Source organism: Bactrocera dorsalis, chromosome 2, assembly GCF_023373825.1.
Source record: "Bactrocera dorsalis isolate Fly_Bdor chromosome 2, ASM2337382v1, whole genome shotgun sequence".
NCBI classification, from domain to species: Eukaryota; Metazoa; Arthropoda; class Insecta; order Diptera; family Tephritidae; genus Bactrocera; species Bactrocera dorsalis.
In genome coordinates, this window is record NC_064304.1 from 76,672,452 (window position 1) to 76,691,886 (window position 19,435).

The following is a 19,435-nucleotide window of genomic DNA, read 5'->3' on the forward strand; positions in this document are numbered from 1 at the left end:
TTAATCCTAACTTCGGTTAGCCGAATAGGTAATAGATAAAACTTTGATACGACAGACATTTTATAGAAAATGTTATGATGAGATTTTAATATAACGTCAAACGTCTTGGTAATTTTAACTCTGGGTTATGGCTAAAACAGATATGAAAACAAAAATGAGCTTTAAATTAAAAAATTATTAAGTAAATTTATATAAAAACTGATTAAAATTTGATTCATGAAACCGAATGTACATTTTTTTACGGAATAATAGATGTTCGGGTTAGTTGATATAAAACATTAAACATATGTATATTAATATATACTTATAAAATATTTTTCTACATACATACAAAATCAATTACATAGAGACCTGTAGTCAAGTCAAGGTAAACTTGGCACTAAATAATATTTTAAATTAGCATAATATATTTACATTATAAACTAACACATTCTGAGTAAAAACATGTAATAAACAGACATTAGTAAAAATGAAGTGGATTTTACGTTTAAGTAGTACGAACGCTTCTATGTTTTATGATACGCAAAATTCAACGAAAGCTGTTACTTACAATACTTTTTTGTACTACTATCTTATTGATTGACTACACATTAAACTCACAATTGATGAAACATCGGAATATTCTACCCGTTATTGTTGTCCATATAATATCCCACAATTAATTTTAGAGAATGCTGTAGTGGTAGCTGAGGTAATAGAACTTGGAGAAGTATATATCTGAAATGTTCCAGTATAAACCATCGCCTGTCATATTAATAAATGTTCTTCTGAATTTTCAAATCAGACCATGACTTTTATACTTAGATATATAAGTGATAATAAAATAATTATATTTGAAATTAGTTGTTTTCTATAAGTAATAATCCTGTGTTTTTGTAGGGGTGGTAATAGTAGGAATTTTAAAAAGCATTCCAGTATTTTCTTATACGATGAATGCTTTAGATAAGGCTGCATCATTAGCTGTTTTCTAATGTAAATGGGATATCCATCAATTTTCTTATCAATGCAGTATTACAAGTACGAGTATATAATTAATATAAAATGTTTTCAGCGATAAGAAACTTATTAGCCTGGGTAGCGACCACGAAGAGATAATTCGCTGCATATTCGAAAAGGTTAAAAAAATCTATAAGTTTTATATAATACAGATTTAACTTCTATAAATACAATTGGTCTGTATTAGAAATAGTCTGATCGAAATCAGAGTTTCATGTGATCGAAAAACCTAGACTATGTTTAGATTTCTGTTCATTTGAAAATATATACATTCTGCTCACAAGGCATAACCTACATACATACATACATACATATTTCCGAAATAAAAATCATAGCTCGATAACCGATGTGAGAGTTATTTTCGTCTGTCGTTTGGCACAAACGATACACCTATAATAAACGACTTGTGCATAATTTCTGGACAAATTTAATTATTCCTTGTTTAGTTACTAAGGAAATTGAAAACGCATAAAATAGGATAAAAAAAATTAATATATCTTAATTTCCACTTGTTCCATTCATATAAGGAGAGCAAAAAAAAGTAAAGAAATTGTCTCCAGGGAACAACGGTGTCTAAATATGTATATATTCATTTATCACAGGAATCTATCATGCAAAATATGAATACGTAATAAATAAAAAATATACTTACTGTTGTGTGTATGACCCAGGAGCAGAATTAGAGCGCCCAGCTCGAACAAATTGTTCATAACGAGTTATATCACGTGGATGCGACTCATGCAAAATTTCGCTAACATACGGGTTTCCAAAGGAGTGATTTTTGAGCATTGTTTTAATTAAAATCAGTGTGTCTAGTTTTGGAATACTTTGCACAACTGTACTGATGTCTTCTTCACTAACCTTGACCAAGTCACAGTTCTCACTCACATTTGCTAATGGATGCAAACCACCTTTAGTTATCCAAGTATGTTCCTGAAACCCATATGTATATATTCATATACACACAGTGTACAAAGTAAAAATGGGGCATCCCAATAAAAACCAATCCTTTTTTTTGCAAATTTTCTTATGTGAAATCATTTTCGTTAATTTTATGGCAGAACAAAGCCCATAAAAAGCAAAATTTTGTACATAACTCTGGAAAATTCAACAAAGTTTGAAAAACATTCTATAAAAATTTTAAAATTTCTAAAAAAAATTGTTTGGAAATATTTTAAGCATGTAGTTTTGTAACCTATTCAATTTAATATTAAGAAAGCTCAAGCTTTAAGTAGCTAATGGTTACCATTGATTTCAGCCCTTTTTTGTCTAAGATGTAGCTTATTTTCTTCTATATAAAATTTATTTTGATCGTACTTTGAAAAAATGAGATACACCTTAAATAAAAAGATTGCCAAAAATCAACGGTAGCTATTAGCGACTTGAAATTATTAGTAGGTATTAAATTGTTGAATTTTCCTAAGTAATGTGCAAAGTCTGGATTTTTTGAATGGTTTTTGTTGTACTACAAACCATATTTTTGTAAAAATGATCAATAATCAAAAATAATATTGATTTTTATTGAAGTGTCCCAGTTTTATTTTGTTCACTGTATATACATACTATATGTATATAATAACTCAACATTTTATTATTTATAAAAAATTATAATAATTGTACTAACTTTTAATTGCTGTAAAGAAATTCTGGAGTCAGGATTTTTTGCTAACATTCTACGAATGCAGTCCTGAAGTTGTTCACTAATTTTTGGCTCTTCTAAGAGCACAAGAGGGTCTAATTTAATTTTTTCATATAAAATTGGAATAGAATTTGCAATAAATGGTACGTTTCCATAAACCAGAGCGTAAAGGGTTACACCCAACGACCAAATGTCGGCAGCTTTCCCACAAAATAAATGCTGAAATGAAATAAGCAAACGACAGTGGGTTAAAATTTGGGTTACATTATGTTTAGAATCTCCCAATTTGGGGTTCAGATGAATATGGGTTTATAAAAACAGTTCTTCCCTCTCATTATTAATATATGGGGTATTCCATACCAAATCGACCACTTTTGAACCCGACCCCTTTAGATTTTGCTGAAACTTATCCATCCTTTTCTACCCTTTGAAAAACATTTTTCAGAATTTTTTCAAAATTTTTTGTCCAACTTCAAAAAAGTTATAAATTTTGCTATTTTTTGCTAAAAAAAATGGCTTTTTTATATTCAAATAGCCATAACATTTGTAGAAATTGACCTTTGGGGACCATTTTTTTTAACTTTTTGTTTTTGAATGAACTTTTCGAAAAAATACTCGAAAAAAATTTAACACGATCAATTTATAAAATAATCGGTTTTTTTAAGTAAAATCATAATTTTTTTTTTAGAAGTTCGCCATTTTTTTTTAAATTTTTTTTCCTCAATAAAAACTTCAATTAAAATGACAACTATCCCTTCTAATCCCGGAGTGGGCCGATTTTTTTTTTTTAATTTTTTTTATTTAAAAAATGAAAAAAAAATTTTAAATAAATAAAAAAAATATTAAAAAAAAGTTGGCCCACTCCGGGATTAGCATGGATAGTTGCCAAATTAATTGAAGTTTTTTTTGAGGAAAAAAAAATAAAAAAATGGCGAACTTCACTTTTTTAAGTAAAATCGTAGTTTTTTTTTGGAAGTTCGCCATTTTTTTAAATTGTTTTTTCCTCAAAAAAAACTTCAATTAATTTGGCAACTATCCCTGCTAATCCCGGAGTGGATTATTTATTTGAACTTTTTTTTTCATTTTTTAAATAAAAAAAATATAAAAAAATCGGCCCACTCCGGGATTAGCAGGGATAGTTGTCATTTTAATTGAAGTTTTTTTTGAGGAAAAAAAATTAAAAAAAATGGCGAACTTTAAAAAAAAAAATTATGATTTTACTTAAAAAAACCGATTATTTTATATAATTGATCGTGTTAAATTTATTCCGCGTATTTTTTCGAAAAGTTCATTCAAAAACAAAAAGTAAAAAAAAATGGTCCCCAAAAGTCAATTTGAAGTTGGACAAAAAATTTTGAAAAAATTCTCAAAAATGTTTTTCAAAGGGTAGAAAAGGATGGATAAGTTTCAGCAAAATCTAAAGGGGTCGGGTTCAAAAGTGGTCGATTTGGTATGGAATACCCAATATTTATACAGCGCACGCTCGCTAATGTGAACACTCTATAGTTCGAACACCCCATAATGTGAACAGACTTTTTTATGCATTGACTACTCCATAATGTGAACAAACCCAAAAGGCTCCATAATATGAACAAAAGACGTTAAAGTATTTGAATGCAATTTACACAGATCTCAGCTAATTCTGAATTTGGGGAATCCCCTAATTGTAGAATAAGACTTTCATTTGTATTGCATGTAATGCGTAGAATACTTCAGTTGCAATTTTGTATTCGCGTGGAGTGTTTCGTTTCAGATTTTCTGTTAAAAATGAATTCTAAAAAACACACGTTTTTGACATTGAAGCAAAAAGCTGATATTCTCGATTCTTTAAAAAGAGGCTCATCTGTGACGTTCTTAGCAAAGAAATATAATGTGGCTAAATCAACAATTTGTGGAATCAAAGCAAAAAAAATAAGTGATTTTAAAGTTCGTGAACAACACATACTCGGGACCTGGACAAAGAAGAACTCTGCGTCCTTCAGAGCTGACCAAAATGGAGAAAGCTCTTTATCGTTGGTTTATCAAAATGCGGAATAAAAACTGGCCAGTAAGTGCCTTAATGTTGAAAGAAAAGGCCAAAGTACTGCATGCACAAGTAAAGGAAAATGAATCTAACTTCAACGCTAGTGATGGATAGCTTCAAGGATTTAAAAAAAGGTACGGTATTCGACTGCTGCAAATATCAGGCGAAAAACTATCTTCGCTGCCTCAGCTCGTGGATCCATTTAAGGAAAAACTTAGAGCTAAAATGGCCGAACTGGAGCTGTGCAACGACCAGTTATATAATGCTGATGAGTCAGGCTTGTTCTGGAAACTTCTGCCAGAAAAAACGTACGTGTCCAGTATGGAAAAGAGAGCCCCAGGCGTTAAGTCGGAAAAGCAGCGAATCACGTTTTTATGTTGCTCAAACGCCACTGGATCTCATAAACTGAAACTTTTGGTAATTGGAAAGGCAAAGAATCCACGCTGCTTTAAAAACTTTCAATGCCCCACAGACTATAAGAGCTCAAAATCCGCCTGGATGACGTCGGCTGCTTTCAAGGAATGGTTTCATGAGTCCTTCGTTCCACAGGTGAGGATTTATTTTGTATTTTGTTAACTTTTTTCTTTTAAATTTGTTTTTTAGGTAACGTCATTTTTAAAGGAGAAAGGTTTGTCAATTAAAGCTCTACTCCTAATCGACAACGCTCCTTCTCACCCAAATGAAGCTCAGCTGGCAACGGAGGATGGAAAAATTTTGGCAATGTTTATGCCACCAAACGTTACTCCCCTCATCCAACCAATGGATCAAAATGCCATAAAGAGCCTCAATAGCAGCTACAAACTCCAATTTACTCGATTCGATGAAAAAAATTACTTTACGAAGAGCTATAAATCTTTTGGATGCCGCTTGGAGTCGTGTCAGCGAAGTAACATTAGCTATGTAATTGCTGGAAAAATATTGTAAATTTTACGGCAGAAGATGACGATCCCGAAGATAGTGTTCCGCCCGCAGTTTTAAAAGAAAAATGGGGAGCTGAACTTCGCGCCTTGATGAGCAATACCGTCGATCTCCTTAACAGTTTGAATGCTGAGGTTTGTTCGTTTTCGCAGAATCGCACAAAGATATGCAGGTTATTGAAAATGATTTTCTTATTAACCATTTCAGGCTGAATTAACGCTACCAGGCGTTCATGAATGGAACGAAGATACTGAAAATGATAAGCAAATGACGAGCATGAAGAAGAAGACGATTCCGACGAAGGCAGCGTATCGGAGGTAGAGGAGAAAATTAAGCGGACTGAAGCAGTTGAAATTTTCAACAAGGCGATAAGGTGGGCTGGTCATGAAGACGCCGATCCAAATGATGTAAATGTACTAAGACGTCTAAGAGAGAAAGCTGTGCTCCAACTTTTAGAAACAAAGAAGATACAGAAAAGGATGACTGATTTTTTCAATTAAAACCTAGATTTTGTATAATATATGTTACGTAAAAATGTATATGTAATGAAAACATGAATAAAATGTGAATTCCAATATATAAATACGTACTATCCTATTCTTTTGGAGCATTCTATAATGTGAACACTTTCGATAATGTGAACTGCCTTGGTTTTAATTAGGTCAGATTATCGAGCGTGCGCTGTATATGTATACTGCTTTGCTAGAAATTTTATTTATTAACAAAAATTAGTTAATTATAAAACCAAATGTGGTCTTTAAACTTTTAATCCAGTTGCTTTCCTAATTGCTAGCTCTTTACATTGACTGAAAATACCGCAACACAATCGACGGGGTTTTCCTCTAATAATAACACACCTTTTTATCACATGAAAAACGACTTTCGCGGAATTTGATGAAATCGACGCGGATGATCTCTATTTCTAACAAGACGATGCGCCGCCGTTTTACATCTAAACATGTCCATATGGCGTGCAAAGTTTGCCGACTCGTTAATTTCGAGAGGTTTACGCTAATCAACCATCAACGCTCGAAGACAACGTTTAGCGCACTATATCCGAAAATCTATATAAAAGAACTAAGTAAACCTTATTTATGAGTTCACAAGCCTTTATCATTAGCGAAAACTTTTTGGAGCACTGAATATTTTTAATTTAGTTCAAGAACTTAAACTTAAAAGTCCACTAATAAGTAAATATTTTGACCTACCTGCTGTAACCTTTTTGATTTATAAAACTGTTCGTACTCAGTGTTAAGCAAAATCTACTGAGTAGAATACACACGTTTTTATGGGATAAGAACCCTTTGGATTCGAACACGTATTAATGTTTCTACTGTCATGAGTGGGCTTGCGCAAAATAAATAAAATATATCCCATACTTGCCAATAGCAATAAAAAAAATAATTGTTTGTTGTTTTAGATACTATTCATACACTTCAATTACGAATATATTGTATAAATAAACCTGCAATAAAAACTCTTCAGGACAGTAGAGTTCTCCTCGAAAATTAGAAACCTCTCCAGCCAGGAAAACGGCACAACCGAGATTGCTAAAAGAGGGAAACATCACGCAGTAGATTATACATCGTGGGATACACCAGAAAACGATGTAATATAGATCTAGACTTAGAGGCATTCCTCGAGTCTGTAAGTGGTAGGGCTCACCTATTATTCTCCAAGCTTGGTCGATGTTAGGTCCTTCTCGTACCCATTCAAGGTGCGATGAGGCAGGATAATAACCAGATCGCTTACCGGAAAAGACAAAATCAGGCAGCACCGGTATGCCAGAGGTAAATCAGTTGTGACAAATGTGACAAAGGAGAACTCAACCCAGCGATCTTCATTGCCGTAAAAGGTGCCTTTAATAAAGCTAATACAACTGCACTGATATCATCTACCGATTATTTTGATATTAACTAGAGCCTGTTAGACTAGTTAAATTATATGGTAAACAAAAAACCACCCATTATATAAGAGTAAAATATAAACAATTCCAACGAAGCGCGAATTATGCATAGAAAATTTCGGTTCACCCAAACCAACTGGCAAGATCGTTATTACGTGTGAACAGGAGCTCAAGATTATGTAGAAACGACTTACCAGCCCAGAGGTAATATATTTTAGGCCCAGTTTAAAAAATAATTACCCATGTAGGGTGTAAATTAAGTGAGTAATTTAAAATTCGCAAACTTATTGTTAGGCTTTTAAGTAGGATACATTCAATAAATAATAGTAAAGTTAATAAAAAACAAGTAAGGAAGGGCTAAGTTCGGGAGTCACCGAACATTTTATACTCTCGCATGATAAAGTGGTAAACGAGATTTCATTATCCGTCATTTACATATTTTTTTAAACGTGATACCTCAGCTCAAATACCGTATTTGTGTAAAGTTTTATTCCGCTATCATCATTGGTTCCTAATGTATATATTATACAGAGAAGACATCAGATGGAATTCAAAATAGCGTTATATTGGAAGAAGGCGTGGTTGTGAACCGATTTCACCCATATTTCGTACATGTCATCAGGGTGCTAAGAAAATATTATATACCAAATTTCATTGAAATCGGTCGAGTAGTTCCTGAGATATGGTTTTTGGTCCATAAGTGGGCGACGCCACGCCCATTTTCAATTTTTATTAAAAGCCTGAGTGCAGCTTTCTTTTGCCATTTCTTCCGTAAAATTTTGTGTTTCTGACGTTTTTTGTTAGTCGGTTAACGCTCTTTTAGAGATTTTTAACATAACCTTTGTATGGGAGGTGGGCGTGGTTATTATCCGATTTCTTCAATTTTTGAACTGTATATGGAAATGTCTGAATGAAACGACTCTATAGAGTTTGGTTGACATAGCTATAGTAGTTTCCGAGATATGTACAAAAACTTAGTAGGGGCGGGGCCACGCCCGCTTTTCCAAAAAAGTTACGTCCAAATATGCCCCTCCCTAATGCGATCCTTTGTGCCAAATTTCACTTTAATATTTTTATTTATGGCTTAGTTATGACACTTTATAGGATTTCGGTTTCCGCCATTTTGTGGGCGTGGCAGTGGGCCGATTTTGCCCATCTTCGAACTTAACCTTCTTATGGAGCCAACGTGTACCAAGTTTCATCATGATATCTCAATTTTTACTCAAGTTACAGCTTGCACGGACGGACGGACGGACGGACGGACAGACAGACATCCGGATTTCAACTCTACTCGTCACCCTGATCAGTTTGGTATATATAACCCTATATCTGACTCTTTTAGTTTTAGGACTTACAAACAACTGTTATGTGAACAAAACTATAATACTCTCTTTAGCAACTTTGTTGCGAGAGTATAAAAACGGTTGTGCGTATCACCTAAAACGAGTAGGGTCCTGCTCGACCTGCTCGTTTTCGTGCAAATTCGGTACAACATTTCTCTGCATTCCCATGTTACAGTTCAAAAATGGCCGCATTTAGACCCATATAATAAAATTTTAAACTCCATCTGATTCATTTAGTTTTTACTACACAAATCAAACCATATTACGTATATAAGTATTATCCGGCTAAAACTTTGTGCGAATATCGTCTTTGAGGTGTGCTACCTTAAGTAAAAAAATTGTCCAGATCGACCTAGTAATTCAAGCACCCAGATACCGGAAATGTAGAGTTTTTGCGTAATGAATTGAGTCAACATTACCCCTAGCCCCATTGTGAAAAAATGTTGATAGATAAAAAAGTAATTAACCCTTTTTTTATTTTTTCCCATATTTTTTTTACATAAATTTTGTCACTACATTGTCAATAAATTATAAAAAATATAGGGACGTTGGAATTTTGTGAACATTAAAACAAAAATTAAGCTAATCGGTTGAGAAGTTCGATCGGAATCATGTCCGCTAGTTTAAAAAAGTGGGGTTCTATATTAATTCTAAGGGTATAAGGGAACAGAAAATGCAAAAAAAAAAATTTTTTTTTAAAGATTACCCTACTGGCCCTTTTAATAATATATAATACCTAAACTTTAAATGGCTCCTCTAGTATGGAGCGCTGTGTAGCCAAAAATAATTCATTTAAAGGCGAGCTAAAGTAAGAAGGCGAAACATATCCAGGGTTGTGTGCCACGTAAAAACCACTCCCAACGAAAAGAAGAATATAGCTCCGGATGAGAAACCCTCCTCCCTTCTGATGACGACCTCGACAAAAGCAGTAAGGATTACGATTTAAGGGCATGCACCTGGAATGTCCGGTCCCTTAACTGTGAATTTGCCGCAGTCCAGTTGGTTGATCTCCTCGAACGAAGAAAGAAGTGCAATGGACAAGGCAAGGTTTGAGTCGAAAATGTCCTTGTAGCATTGTGGTGCGGTCATAAACAGCAAAAATCCGGTGTGGGGTTCGTGGTGGGAGAGAGACTCCGTCGTCAAATGCCGTCATTCAAGCCCGAGGATGAACGTCTAGACACAATCCGCATCAAAGCGAAGTTTTTAACATACATATGCTGATTTGTCCACGCCCTGCCTGAGGAGAAGGGCGATGTGACCAAAGATATCTTCTATGAGCACCTATGAGAACTGCCCCCGCAAAGAAGGTACATTTCAAGATCCTTACATACGGATGCAAACGAAACCATTGGAGTGGCGTGTCGCAGTGAAGAGAAAACATACGCCCTACCTTGCAACGTTGCAATCGACCACAACGGGATGCGATTGATGCTGCGATTTGAAGAAGGAAGATTTGCAGACAAAAAAAGAGTGACCGAAATGCGTGAGTATGAACAGATTGACAAGCTAATCGACAAGGGTAATACCATGAAGAACTTCCAGTAGTAATTACCCGCCAATAACAAAAAAGTGGCGATGACCGATGGATTGCCGACGGAACTATTGAAATACGGCGGCGAAGAACTTACAAGGAACATGCATCAGCTTCACGGTAGAATATGGTCGGACGAAAGAATGCCCAACTACCGTGGGATAAGCCTTCTCAACATCGTATATAAGGTTCGTCGAGATTATTGTGGGATAGATTAAGGCCCACCGCTAACAAATTGATAGGACCTTATCAGTGTGACTATAGGAATGGAAAATCAAAACAAGACCCGTGAAAAGAGTATTGACACACACCAACTCTTCGTCGATTTCAAAGCTGTTTTTAGCCGTGATGTCTGACTTTGGTATCCCCGCAAAAACTAATACGGCTGTGTAATCTGACGTTGAGCAACACCAAAAGCTCCGTCAGCATTAGGAAGGACCTCTCAGAGTCGTTTGATACTAAACGAGGTTTCAGACGAGGCGGCTCCCTCTTCTTCAATCTATTCCAGGAGAAAATAATTGAGTTGCAGGTATTAATAGAGAAGGTACAATCTTCTAAAAGAGCGTACAGTTGTTGGCGTACGCCGATAACATCGATATCATTAGTCTCAAAAACCGCAGAATGGATAAGGAAGCGAAGCAAATTGACCTGGTAGTGAACGAGGGCAAGACGAAATATCTCCTGAACAAACAGTCGTCACACTCGCGACTAGGCTCCCACGCCACTGTTGACAGTCATAACTTCGAAGTCATAGTTAATTTCGTCTATCTTGGAACCAGTATTAACACCAGCAGCAACGTTAGCTTCGATATCCAGCGCAGAGTAACTCTTGCCAACAGGTGCTACTTCGGAATGAGAAGGCAAATGAGAAGTAAAGTCCCCTCAAGATGAACAAAAACCAAACTCTATAAGTCTCTCATTATTCCCGTCCTGCTATATGGTACAGAGGCATAGACGATGAAAACATCTGATGAGCCGATGTTACGAGTTTTCGAAAGAAACATTCTGTGAAAGATTTCTAGAGTCCTTTGCGCGTTAGCCACGGCGAATACCGCATTCGACGCAACGATGAGCTGTATGAGATATACGACGACGTTGACATAGTTCAGCGAATTAAGAGGCAGCGGCTGCGCTGGCTAGGTCATGTCGTACTTATGGACGAACCACCAAGGCGCCACGTTGCGAAAAGAAGAAACGACTGTCGCGCTGTTGTTAACTCGACTGTAATCGCTTATGGTATGTCTACGCCAGTAAGGAAGAAGTGTGTCGGAATACGCATCGCCAGTTGTGTTAGTTACAAAGAAAAAAGAAAACGATTTTGTTGTGATATAATAAATATGACCGCAAGATGAAAAAATCAATGGACAATTTTCTAATAACTGTGGTTCACAGCGTTAGACAGATTACAGGGTGCAAGGTTCTTCCCTACATTGGATTTAAAGAACGGATTCTATCATGTGCCAATAGAACCAGCATGTCGAAAATACACGTCTTTCGTAACTCAGAACGGTCAATACGAATTTTGTTTTGTGCCGTTTGGGATTAATAATTCGCCGGCGATACTTTGTCGATACATACGAGCGATATTCCAAAACCTGCTTGCGGATAAAACCGTTATAATATACATGGACGATAACGTCATTTCCGCCAAGGATGAGAGCGTTGATCGAGAGAAATTGGAAAATGTATTAAGACCGATCAATTTTCTTTACACATTAATCGGTCAGTGGCAATATTGCCAACTGCACTGTATATTATCTATTTTTACTTATACCCCCTATCTATAGCAAATAACCAAAATGTACCAAAACATTCTTATCCATAACAAATAACCCAAATGTATCGAAACATCAAAATGTGCTTATAACAAATTTACTTGCTATCTAATAGCCATGGACATCCCTGAAATAGAGAACTAATGTAACGATTAAAAATTAGGTAAGATAGTTTCTATGATAGATTTGGATTCAAGATTCCACCGAATTGCAATTAAAGAAAAATAGAAGAAGAAGGCGGAATTTTTAGTGACTTAATCAAAACATTAATTTGTTAGGATGCCTTTTGGTTTCAACGATGTGTTGACGATATTTTGCTGACTATCTGACTATATATATTATATATGTATATATATTTATGTTGTTTATATATATATATATACTAGGCAAATCACACATTAATGATACTGTATTGATACATTATTAACTAATTCCTTAACCCTAGAGACGTAGCGCGCATATGTACAACCAAACATATTAATATTTTCATAGTGTCTATTTACTAAGTCTACATATATAATATATGGTGGATTAACAACCAAAATAATTAAAGATTGTATGGGAGGTACCACGCCCCCTTTTTCGATAACGCCAAGTTTTATGGGTGAGAATGGTGTTGTTTCCTATAGCTCTATACCAATTTTCATGTTCCTACCTTAAACACCCCCCTTTTCCGATTACCCCTTCTTTTATGTGTAAGAAGACTTTTGATACCATATAGGTATGTACCAATTTTCAGGTCCCTACCTTGAACCCTTTACAGATATTCTGCTTAAAAAATTTAGTTTGTATGGGAGGTACCACGCCCCCTTATTCGATAGCCCCCGGTTTTATAGGTGAGAGTGATGTTGTTATCGTGTAGCTCTGTACCAATTTTCATGTTCCTACCTTAAACACTTTTGAAGATATACGACTTGAAAAATTCAAGTTCTGATTTTAAGACATGACCTGCGCGTGGTAATAACAAACAAAGCCCCCAAAGGAAGTATTTCATTTGGTTCAGCGGTTTTCGAGTTTTAGCGTTACAACTATACACCATTTCATTTATATATATATAGATATATATATATGGGAATAGATCGGTGGCAACTCCGCCAACGACGACGGGTAGGTGGGAAAGACAATGAGAAGAAAAGCTAGAGTCAGTCGTTAAACTGAGGTCGTCGGCGGAATGTGTTTCTTCGGTATTTTACTCAAGCTTGTATTTTCGGCGTTTTGTGAAAAATCAAATTTAATCCGCACTGTACTTTAATTCAACATAATATTTTCGATGTAATTGTAAGCTTAATTTTTATACAAACTATAATTAAAACTGTAATCAAAACCATAATTGAAACTGAAATTAAAACTGTAAAAAACTATAATTAAAAGTTAAACAATAAAGTGTAATTTTGGAATTGTGGAAGTGTTTATTTCAATCGGAATCGTGTTGTTGTGGCAAAATCCCACAATTGGGGGCTCGACCAAGAACAGTGAAAAAAAAAATTATTTTTTCGGCATACATTATAAGATTATATGTGTTTGTATGTGAGTGCGTGTAAGTTCGCGGTTACATAAGTACATATGTACAAGAAGACGTTAGTACAGCAATTTCAAAACTTTATTTGAAGTGACGCCGAATCAGCGTCTAACGAATGTTCCAGAAAAAGCGCAGTCGTGACATTAACTGTAAATATCGGGCAATCGCAAAAATACGTCGGCGAGGAAAAGAGTGCAAACAGTAATTCGTGAAAGATTAGAACTTTGAAGTGACGCCGAATCAGCGTCTAACGAGAAAAAGCGCAGTCGCGACATAGACTGAGAATATCGTGAAATCGCTAAAGTGTGTCGGCTGAGTAAAAGAGTACAAGAAGTACTCGGTGCAATATTGCAAATACGACGAGAAGCAGACACAGCTAAAGAAGCAGAAGCAGCAAAACCAATAGTGCCAGAAACAACAGAAGAAGCAGAAACAACAGAAACAATAGTACCAGAAGCAGAAACGTGTAGAACAGAAAGAGCAAGAGAGAGCAGCGAATAGTTCGTAAGAAATATTCTAATAAGAAATATTCTAATATGGCTGACACAGTGAATCGAGATGAGCTTCAAAAGTTTGTTTGTGCGAAACAACTATTGAATGGCTAAAATATTTGCGCGTGGGATAGTGGGAGTGAGAGATTGGGGAACTCTAAAAACTGCTCTTATTGATGAGTTTGGAGAGAAAATATGTGCAGCAGAAATTCACCGTGCTCTGAGAAGTAGGCGTAAACAATACAAAGAAAGTTTCAATGAATATTTTTATGTTTTGATTAAAATGGGAAAACCGATAGCATTTGATGACCAGAGCATTATTACATAATTTGTAGATGGCATACCGGATGCTAGGACGAATAAGACAATGTTATATCAGACAAAGAACTTAAGAGAGTTGAAAGATCAACTGCGTGTGTACGAGAAAGTGAAAGGGCCTTACTATTCGTTAAACAAGCCAAGTGCACCTAATTATTCTCACACAAGTGAAGTTGACGTTAAAAATAGTCCAAATAATTAAAGAAAGATTTGCTATAAATATAGAAAAGAAGGACATATAGCAAAAGATTATCAGAAAGAGAACACTGTTAAGTGTTTTAAATGCAAACAAACCGGAAATTTTTGTATGAATGTAAAGAACAGACAAAAGACGTAAAACGAGAAAATCTAAGCATGATAGAAGATTTCATGATAGACATTTTCAGCGTTAGTAGATACAGGAAGTAAATACAGTGTAATGAGATATGATACACTTATGATGTTAGGTGACGTAGAACTAGGAAAGAATAAGTTACATTTGAGTGGAGCAGGAAAATGCAAATTCACGACATTGGGTTGCTTTGATGCTGAAATCTATGTGGATGAAGTTTTGTTGAAAATAGCTTTTCATGTGGTAAAAGAAAGGGATATACCATACGCTGCAATTATAGGATGTGATGTCCTAATGAAATTTGAACTTGTTGTTAACAAGGATGAAATTCTGTTTAAGCCATTAACGGAAACTGTTGCTGCGGTTACGGTAGTGAGAAAACGGGTCAGTATGAATTTTGTTTCGTACCGTTTGGTATATCTAATTCGCCGGCAGTGTTTTGTAGGTTCATCCAGGCAATTTTCCATGTGTTGTTGAGAGATGGCACGATAATCGTGTATATAGACGACATTGTCATCCCGGCCAAAGATGAAAATGAGGGAATAGAAAAGCTTAAGGTCGTTTTAAATCGAGCAAGTGAAAAAGGGTTGAATATCAGATGGTAAAAATGCCAATTTTTGAAGAGGCAAATACACTTTTTAGGTTACATTATAGAAAATGGCAGAATATTGCCTTCAAGTGAAAAAACTAGGGCTGTTGAAAAGTTTCCGATACCGTCAGGTAAGAAGGAAATTCAACGATTCTTAGGATTAACATAATTTTTTAAACGTTTCGTTTGTAACTACGCCGTGATAGTTAAACCACTAACGGAGTTATTGAAAAAGGAAGCGAAATTTGTTCTAACGGACGAACATTTGTTAGCTATTCAGGAATTGAAGAACGCATTAGTGAACGAGCGAGCTCTAAAACTGTTTAATCCGACAGCATATACAGAGGTTCATGCTGATGCATCGAAATATGGTTATGGGGCAGTGTTATTACAGAAAGACGGAGAAGATCAACAATTACACCCAATAGAATACGTGAGTAGAAAGACGACCCCAGCAGAAGAAAAGTATTGTTCTTATGAACTGGAAGTATTAGCAGTAATCATGTCGGTAAAAAAGTGGCGAATTTATCTCAGGGACTTGAAGTTTAAAATAGTGACGGACTGCAATGCTTTCGCATTTACAACGAACAAATGTGACGTTACAGACCGAATAATGAGATGGGCAATATATCGAGCCCTAACCGCCAAAAAGACGTAAGCACCATGATTATCGATTTTTGTTTTTTGATAAAAATCGATAGTTTTCGATCATTCGCATCACCTCACAAAATACCATAGCTATAAAATGAACCGTTATGATTTTACAGCTAAAACAATTTAGACGTATGTACATATTTCGTTTGTTTACATATTTTGTTACAACGAAGTGGTGCTTACGTCTTTTTTCGATTCAACATATTAGTTTTGATTAGCGGCAAACTCGCAAAATATTTTACTTTTTATCAGTATTGTGGAATATGGAATTGTGTCAACAAGTGGTGAGTGCACTGGGTTGTTTTTGTAAATATATTTCGATAAATTTCATTTTATATTTTGGTGTTGTAAAACTTTGTTTCAGATTGCATTCAAAAATGGTCTTGTTCCATACAGCGATACTGATTCTAATAATTCTTCTGAGCAAAAAACTTATTCACAAACAGAATCCGAAAATGATATTGAAGAAGAGACATGTGTGGGCAAAAGAGGTTACAAAAACAAAAGAATATTACCTAAGAGATTACAAAATAAAAAACATCGTGATACTAGTTCAGCCTAATCCTTGTATAAATAAAAAGTGTGGAAATCTTTGTGATGATAAGTTCACCGAGTCAGGTCGGTTAGCAATAAATGTACATTTTTGGGGCTTCAGCAACAAAATTAGACAAAAAGACTGGCTCCTTTCGTGTATAACACGGTTATCCGTCCGAAGACGAAGAGGTGATAGTAACAGAAAGCAATATACATATAATTATGCCATTAATTATAATGATAATACTATTAAAGTGGGCCAACAGTGTTTGCTGAAAACGCTTCACATATCGGAAAAAAAGTTAAGATTGGCGAGTGGTTTGAAAAGTTTTAGTGAGGAAAAAAAAATCTACGCCTCATAATAAGTCTGACGAGTCCAAGGTTGCACTTTTAAAATCATTTATTGAACAATTGCCAGCAGTTCCCTCGCATTATTGTCGTAATAAAAGTAACAAGCTGTATCTTCCTCAAGAATTTCGCAATATAAAAGGATTATATGATTGCTATACCAAGCATTTAAATAATATTAATCAGGAGTCGTCACTGTTATCCTTAAGAGTCTTCCGAAATGTTTTTACAAATAGTTTTCATATCGGTTTTCACTTGCCTAAAAAAGACAAATGTGTAACTTGTGAAAATTACAAAAACCTGGACAGCGAAACACAAAACCATTTAAAGCAAACTGAAGAATACCACACACACATAAGAAACAAAGATAAGTGTAAAGAAATCTTTTTAGAGGATCAAAAACAAAGTAAAGCCAATTCATCCTTCCTATGTGCTAGCTTTGATCTCCAAAAGGTTTTAAATACACCCCATGGAAAAAGCATAACATTATTTTATTATCGAAAGTATGCATACTATAATGAAAGCGTGTATGAAAATGGCACCATAAATGGTTATTGTTTTTTGTGGGGAGAAGCTGACGGAAAAAGGGGATCTAATGAAATTTCCACTGTGGTCTTTGAGTATTTGAAAATTGTCGACAAAAGAAGAACTCACTCTTCAGTAAGTCTTTACTGTGATAGCTGTGCTGGTCAAAATCGGAATAAAGCTATGCTTTCCACATTAGTATTTTTTCTTACAATTTCGAATTTTATACACAACATAAAAATTACTGGCATACTATGATGCCAGTTGACTCTATACACAGCACTATTGAGGCATTTACTCGCGATAAAACTATTTGGGCCCCTAGTGAATGGTATACCATGATTTCAAACGCAAGAACTAATCCCGAAAATTATAAATGCGTTAAAATGAATACATTTTTTCAAACTATGTTTCCCACTTCAATTAAAATCTCTTTTCCAAAATTACGTTCTGCTTCGTTAGAAAAAAATAATCCTATCATGAAACTTAAGTACGGATATTTTGACGATTCCAAAATTGAAGAATACTATCTTAACTCCATTGCAAGATCAAGACGAAATAATTCTTTAATAGAAAATGGACCTCTACGTTTATATGATAATTTATTAAAAATTTCTTCAAAAAAATACAAAGATCTAAAAACACTATGTGATAAAAACACAATATCTACAAGATTTCACAGCGAATTTCTAAATTTAAAATACGATGAAATTATTAAAGATGTTCTACCTGAAACTGATCAAGAAGACAATTAGTATTTTCTAGAAAGCCAATTATTTTTAAAACTATTCAATTAAAGTTTAAAAACTATTATTATTTATATAAGTTTGCAGTTAAAATTAATTCTGTACTCTAAAGAATTTTTCATATTAATTTTATTTTTTTAATTTAAGGTTAATTTTTGTACACGAAAAAATTTGAAAAATTAAAAACAGAACAAAGTTTTTTTACTAATATCATTGGGCGTAACCGCCAAAACATAAATTAGTAGCTATCCAGCATGACAGCAAAAAAGACGTAAGCCACATTAATACCCGTTATCTTGGAAATATGTATATGAAAAAAACAAATACAATGTATAGTTAAGAAGTAGCAATGCATACATACTCAATTCCACTGCACTACTTCTTCCCGAACCAAAGATTAAAAAAAATCGTCCCCTGTATAATAGGGCTCGATATCTTCAACAATACGATTACACCGTAGAACACAGAGCAGGAACACGTATGAGCAGTGGTGGATTTACACTAGGGGCAGTGTGAAACATCGAAATTATTTTATAAAAGTAATAGCAGAGAACGTATGTTTATAGAAAAGGTTCACGATGTCGAAAATTTAGCGATATTTTAATTTTGGGATATATACTGTTTTGGATGAGCGTGTTTCACCACTTAACATCAGGGGCAGGAAAATAACAGAACTGAACATTTTCAGTGTTAAATGAGAAAAATTATGCTATTTCCGATGTTATGGAATGTACGTTTATATATTCGCATATCTACAATACGCCAAGGACTCTGCATATAATTTACATATCAAATTCACTATTTGTAAGAAATCTTATCAACGGTGAGAAAGTTCCACGCCCATGGCTCATTTACTCTGTTAAAAATGGATCTGTATTCTGTGCAGCTTGTCTTCTTTTTGATGGAGACTGTTCATTTAATGGCAAAAACGGATTTAATGACTGGAAGCATGTAGGCGTTCGTGTTAGTGAGCATGAGAACTCCAAACATCATAAATAATGTATGTTAATCCTTAAGCAAAGATCGAATACTAAGGATAGAATAGACCATGACTTAGTCATTCAAACAGAGACAGAAATCTCCTATTGGAGAAATGTTTTAAGAAGAGTAGTCGCTGCTACCAGAGCCTTAGCTTCTCGAGGACTTCCATTCCGAGGAAGTGATGAAAAGCTTGGGTCACCAAATAATGGAAATTTTTTAATGCTCATTGAATTTCTTGCTTCTTTTGACCCATTCCTAGAAGAGCATA

General features: G+C 34.7%; 2 protein-coding genes and 1 pseudogene across 10 annotated transcripts in view; 2 read left to right on the forward strand and 1 right to left on the reverse strand.

The window, feature by feature from the left end:
* The window catches only part of LOC105231136 (ubiquitin-conjugating enzyme E2 G1), a 539,049-nt gene that overhangs the window by 198,716 nt on the left and 320,898 nt on the right, over nucleotides 1-19,435 (forward strand). The window lies entirely within an intron of this gene.
* Nucleotides 1-19,435, reverse strand: part of LOC105225614 (calcium/calmodulin-dependent protein kinase kinase 2) — a 215,268-nt gene that overhangs the window by 16,503 nt on the left and 179,330 nt on the right. For 3 of the 7 annotated variants that reach the window (XM_049450020.1, XM_049450016.1, XM_049450013.1), the window contains 3 exons: nucleotides 2,621-2,854; nucleotides 1,649-1,929; nucleotides 601-744 (listed from right to left, as the gene is read on the reverse strand). The exons of 1 other annotated variant lie outside the window; for it this stretch is intronic. In XM_049450020.1, the coding sequence (XP_049305977.1) occupies nucleotides 624-744; nucleotides 1,649-1,929; nucleotides 2,621-2,854 (636 nt within the window). In that variant the 3' untranslated portion in view covers nucleotides 601-623. The remainder of the gene's footprint in view (nucleotides 1-600; nucleotides 745-1,648; nucleotides 1,930-2,620; nucleotides 2,855-19,435) is intronic. 3 more of the 7 variants (XM_049450019.1, XM_049450015.1, XM_049450014.1) reach the window with 2 other exon arrangements.
* On the forward strand, nucleotides 4,921-5,436 carry LOC125776768 (jerky protein homolog-like; annotated as a pseudogene).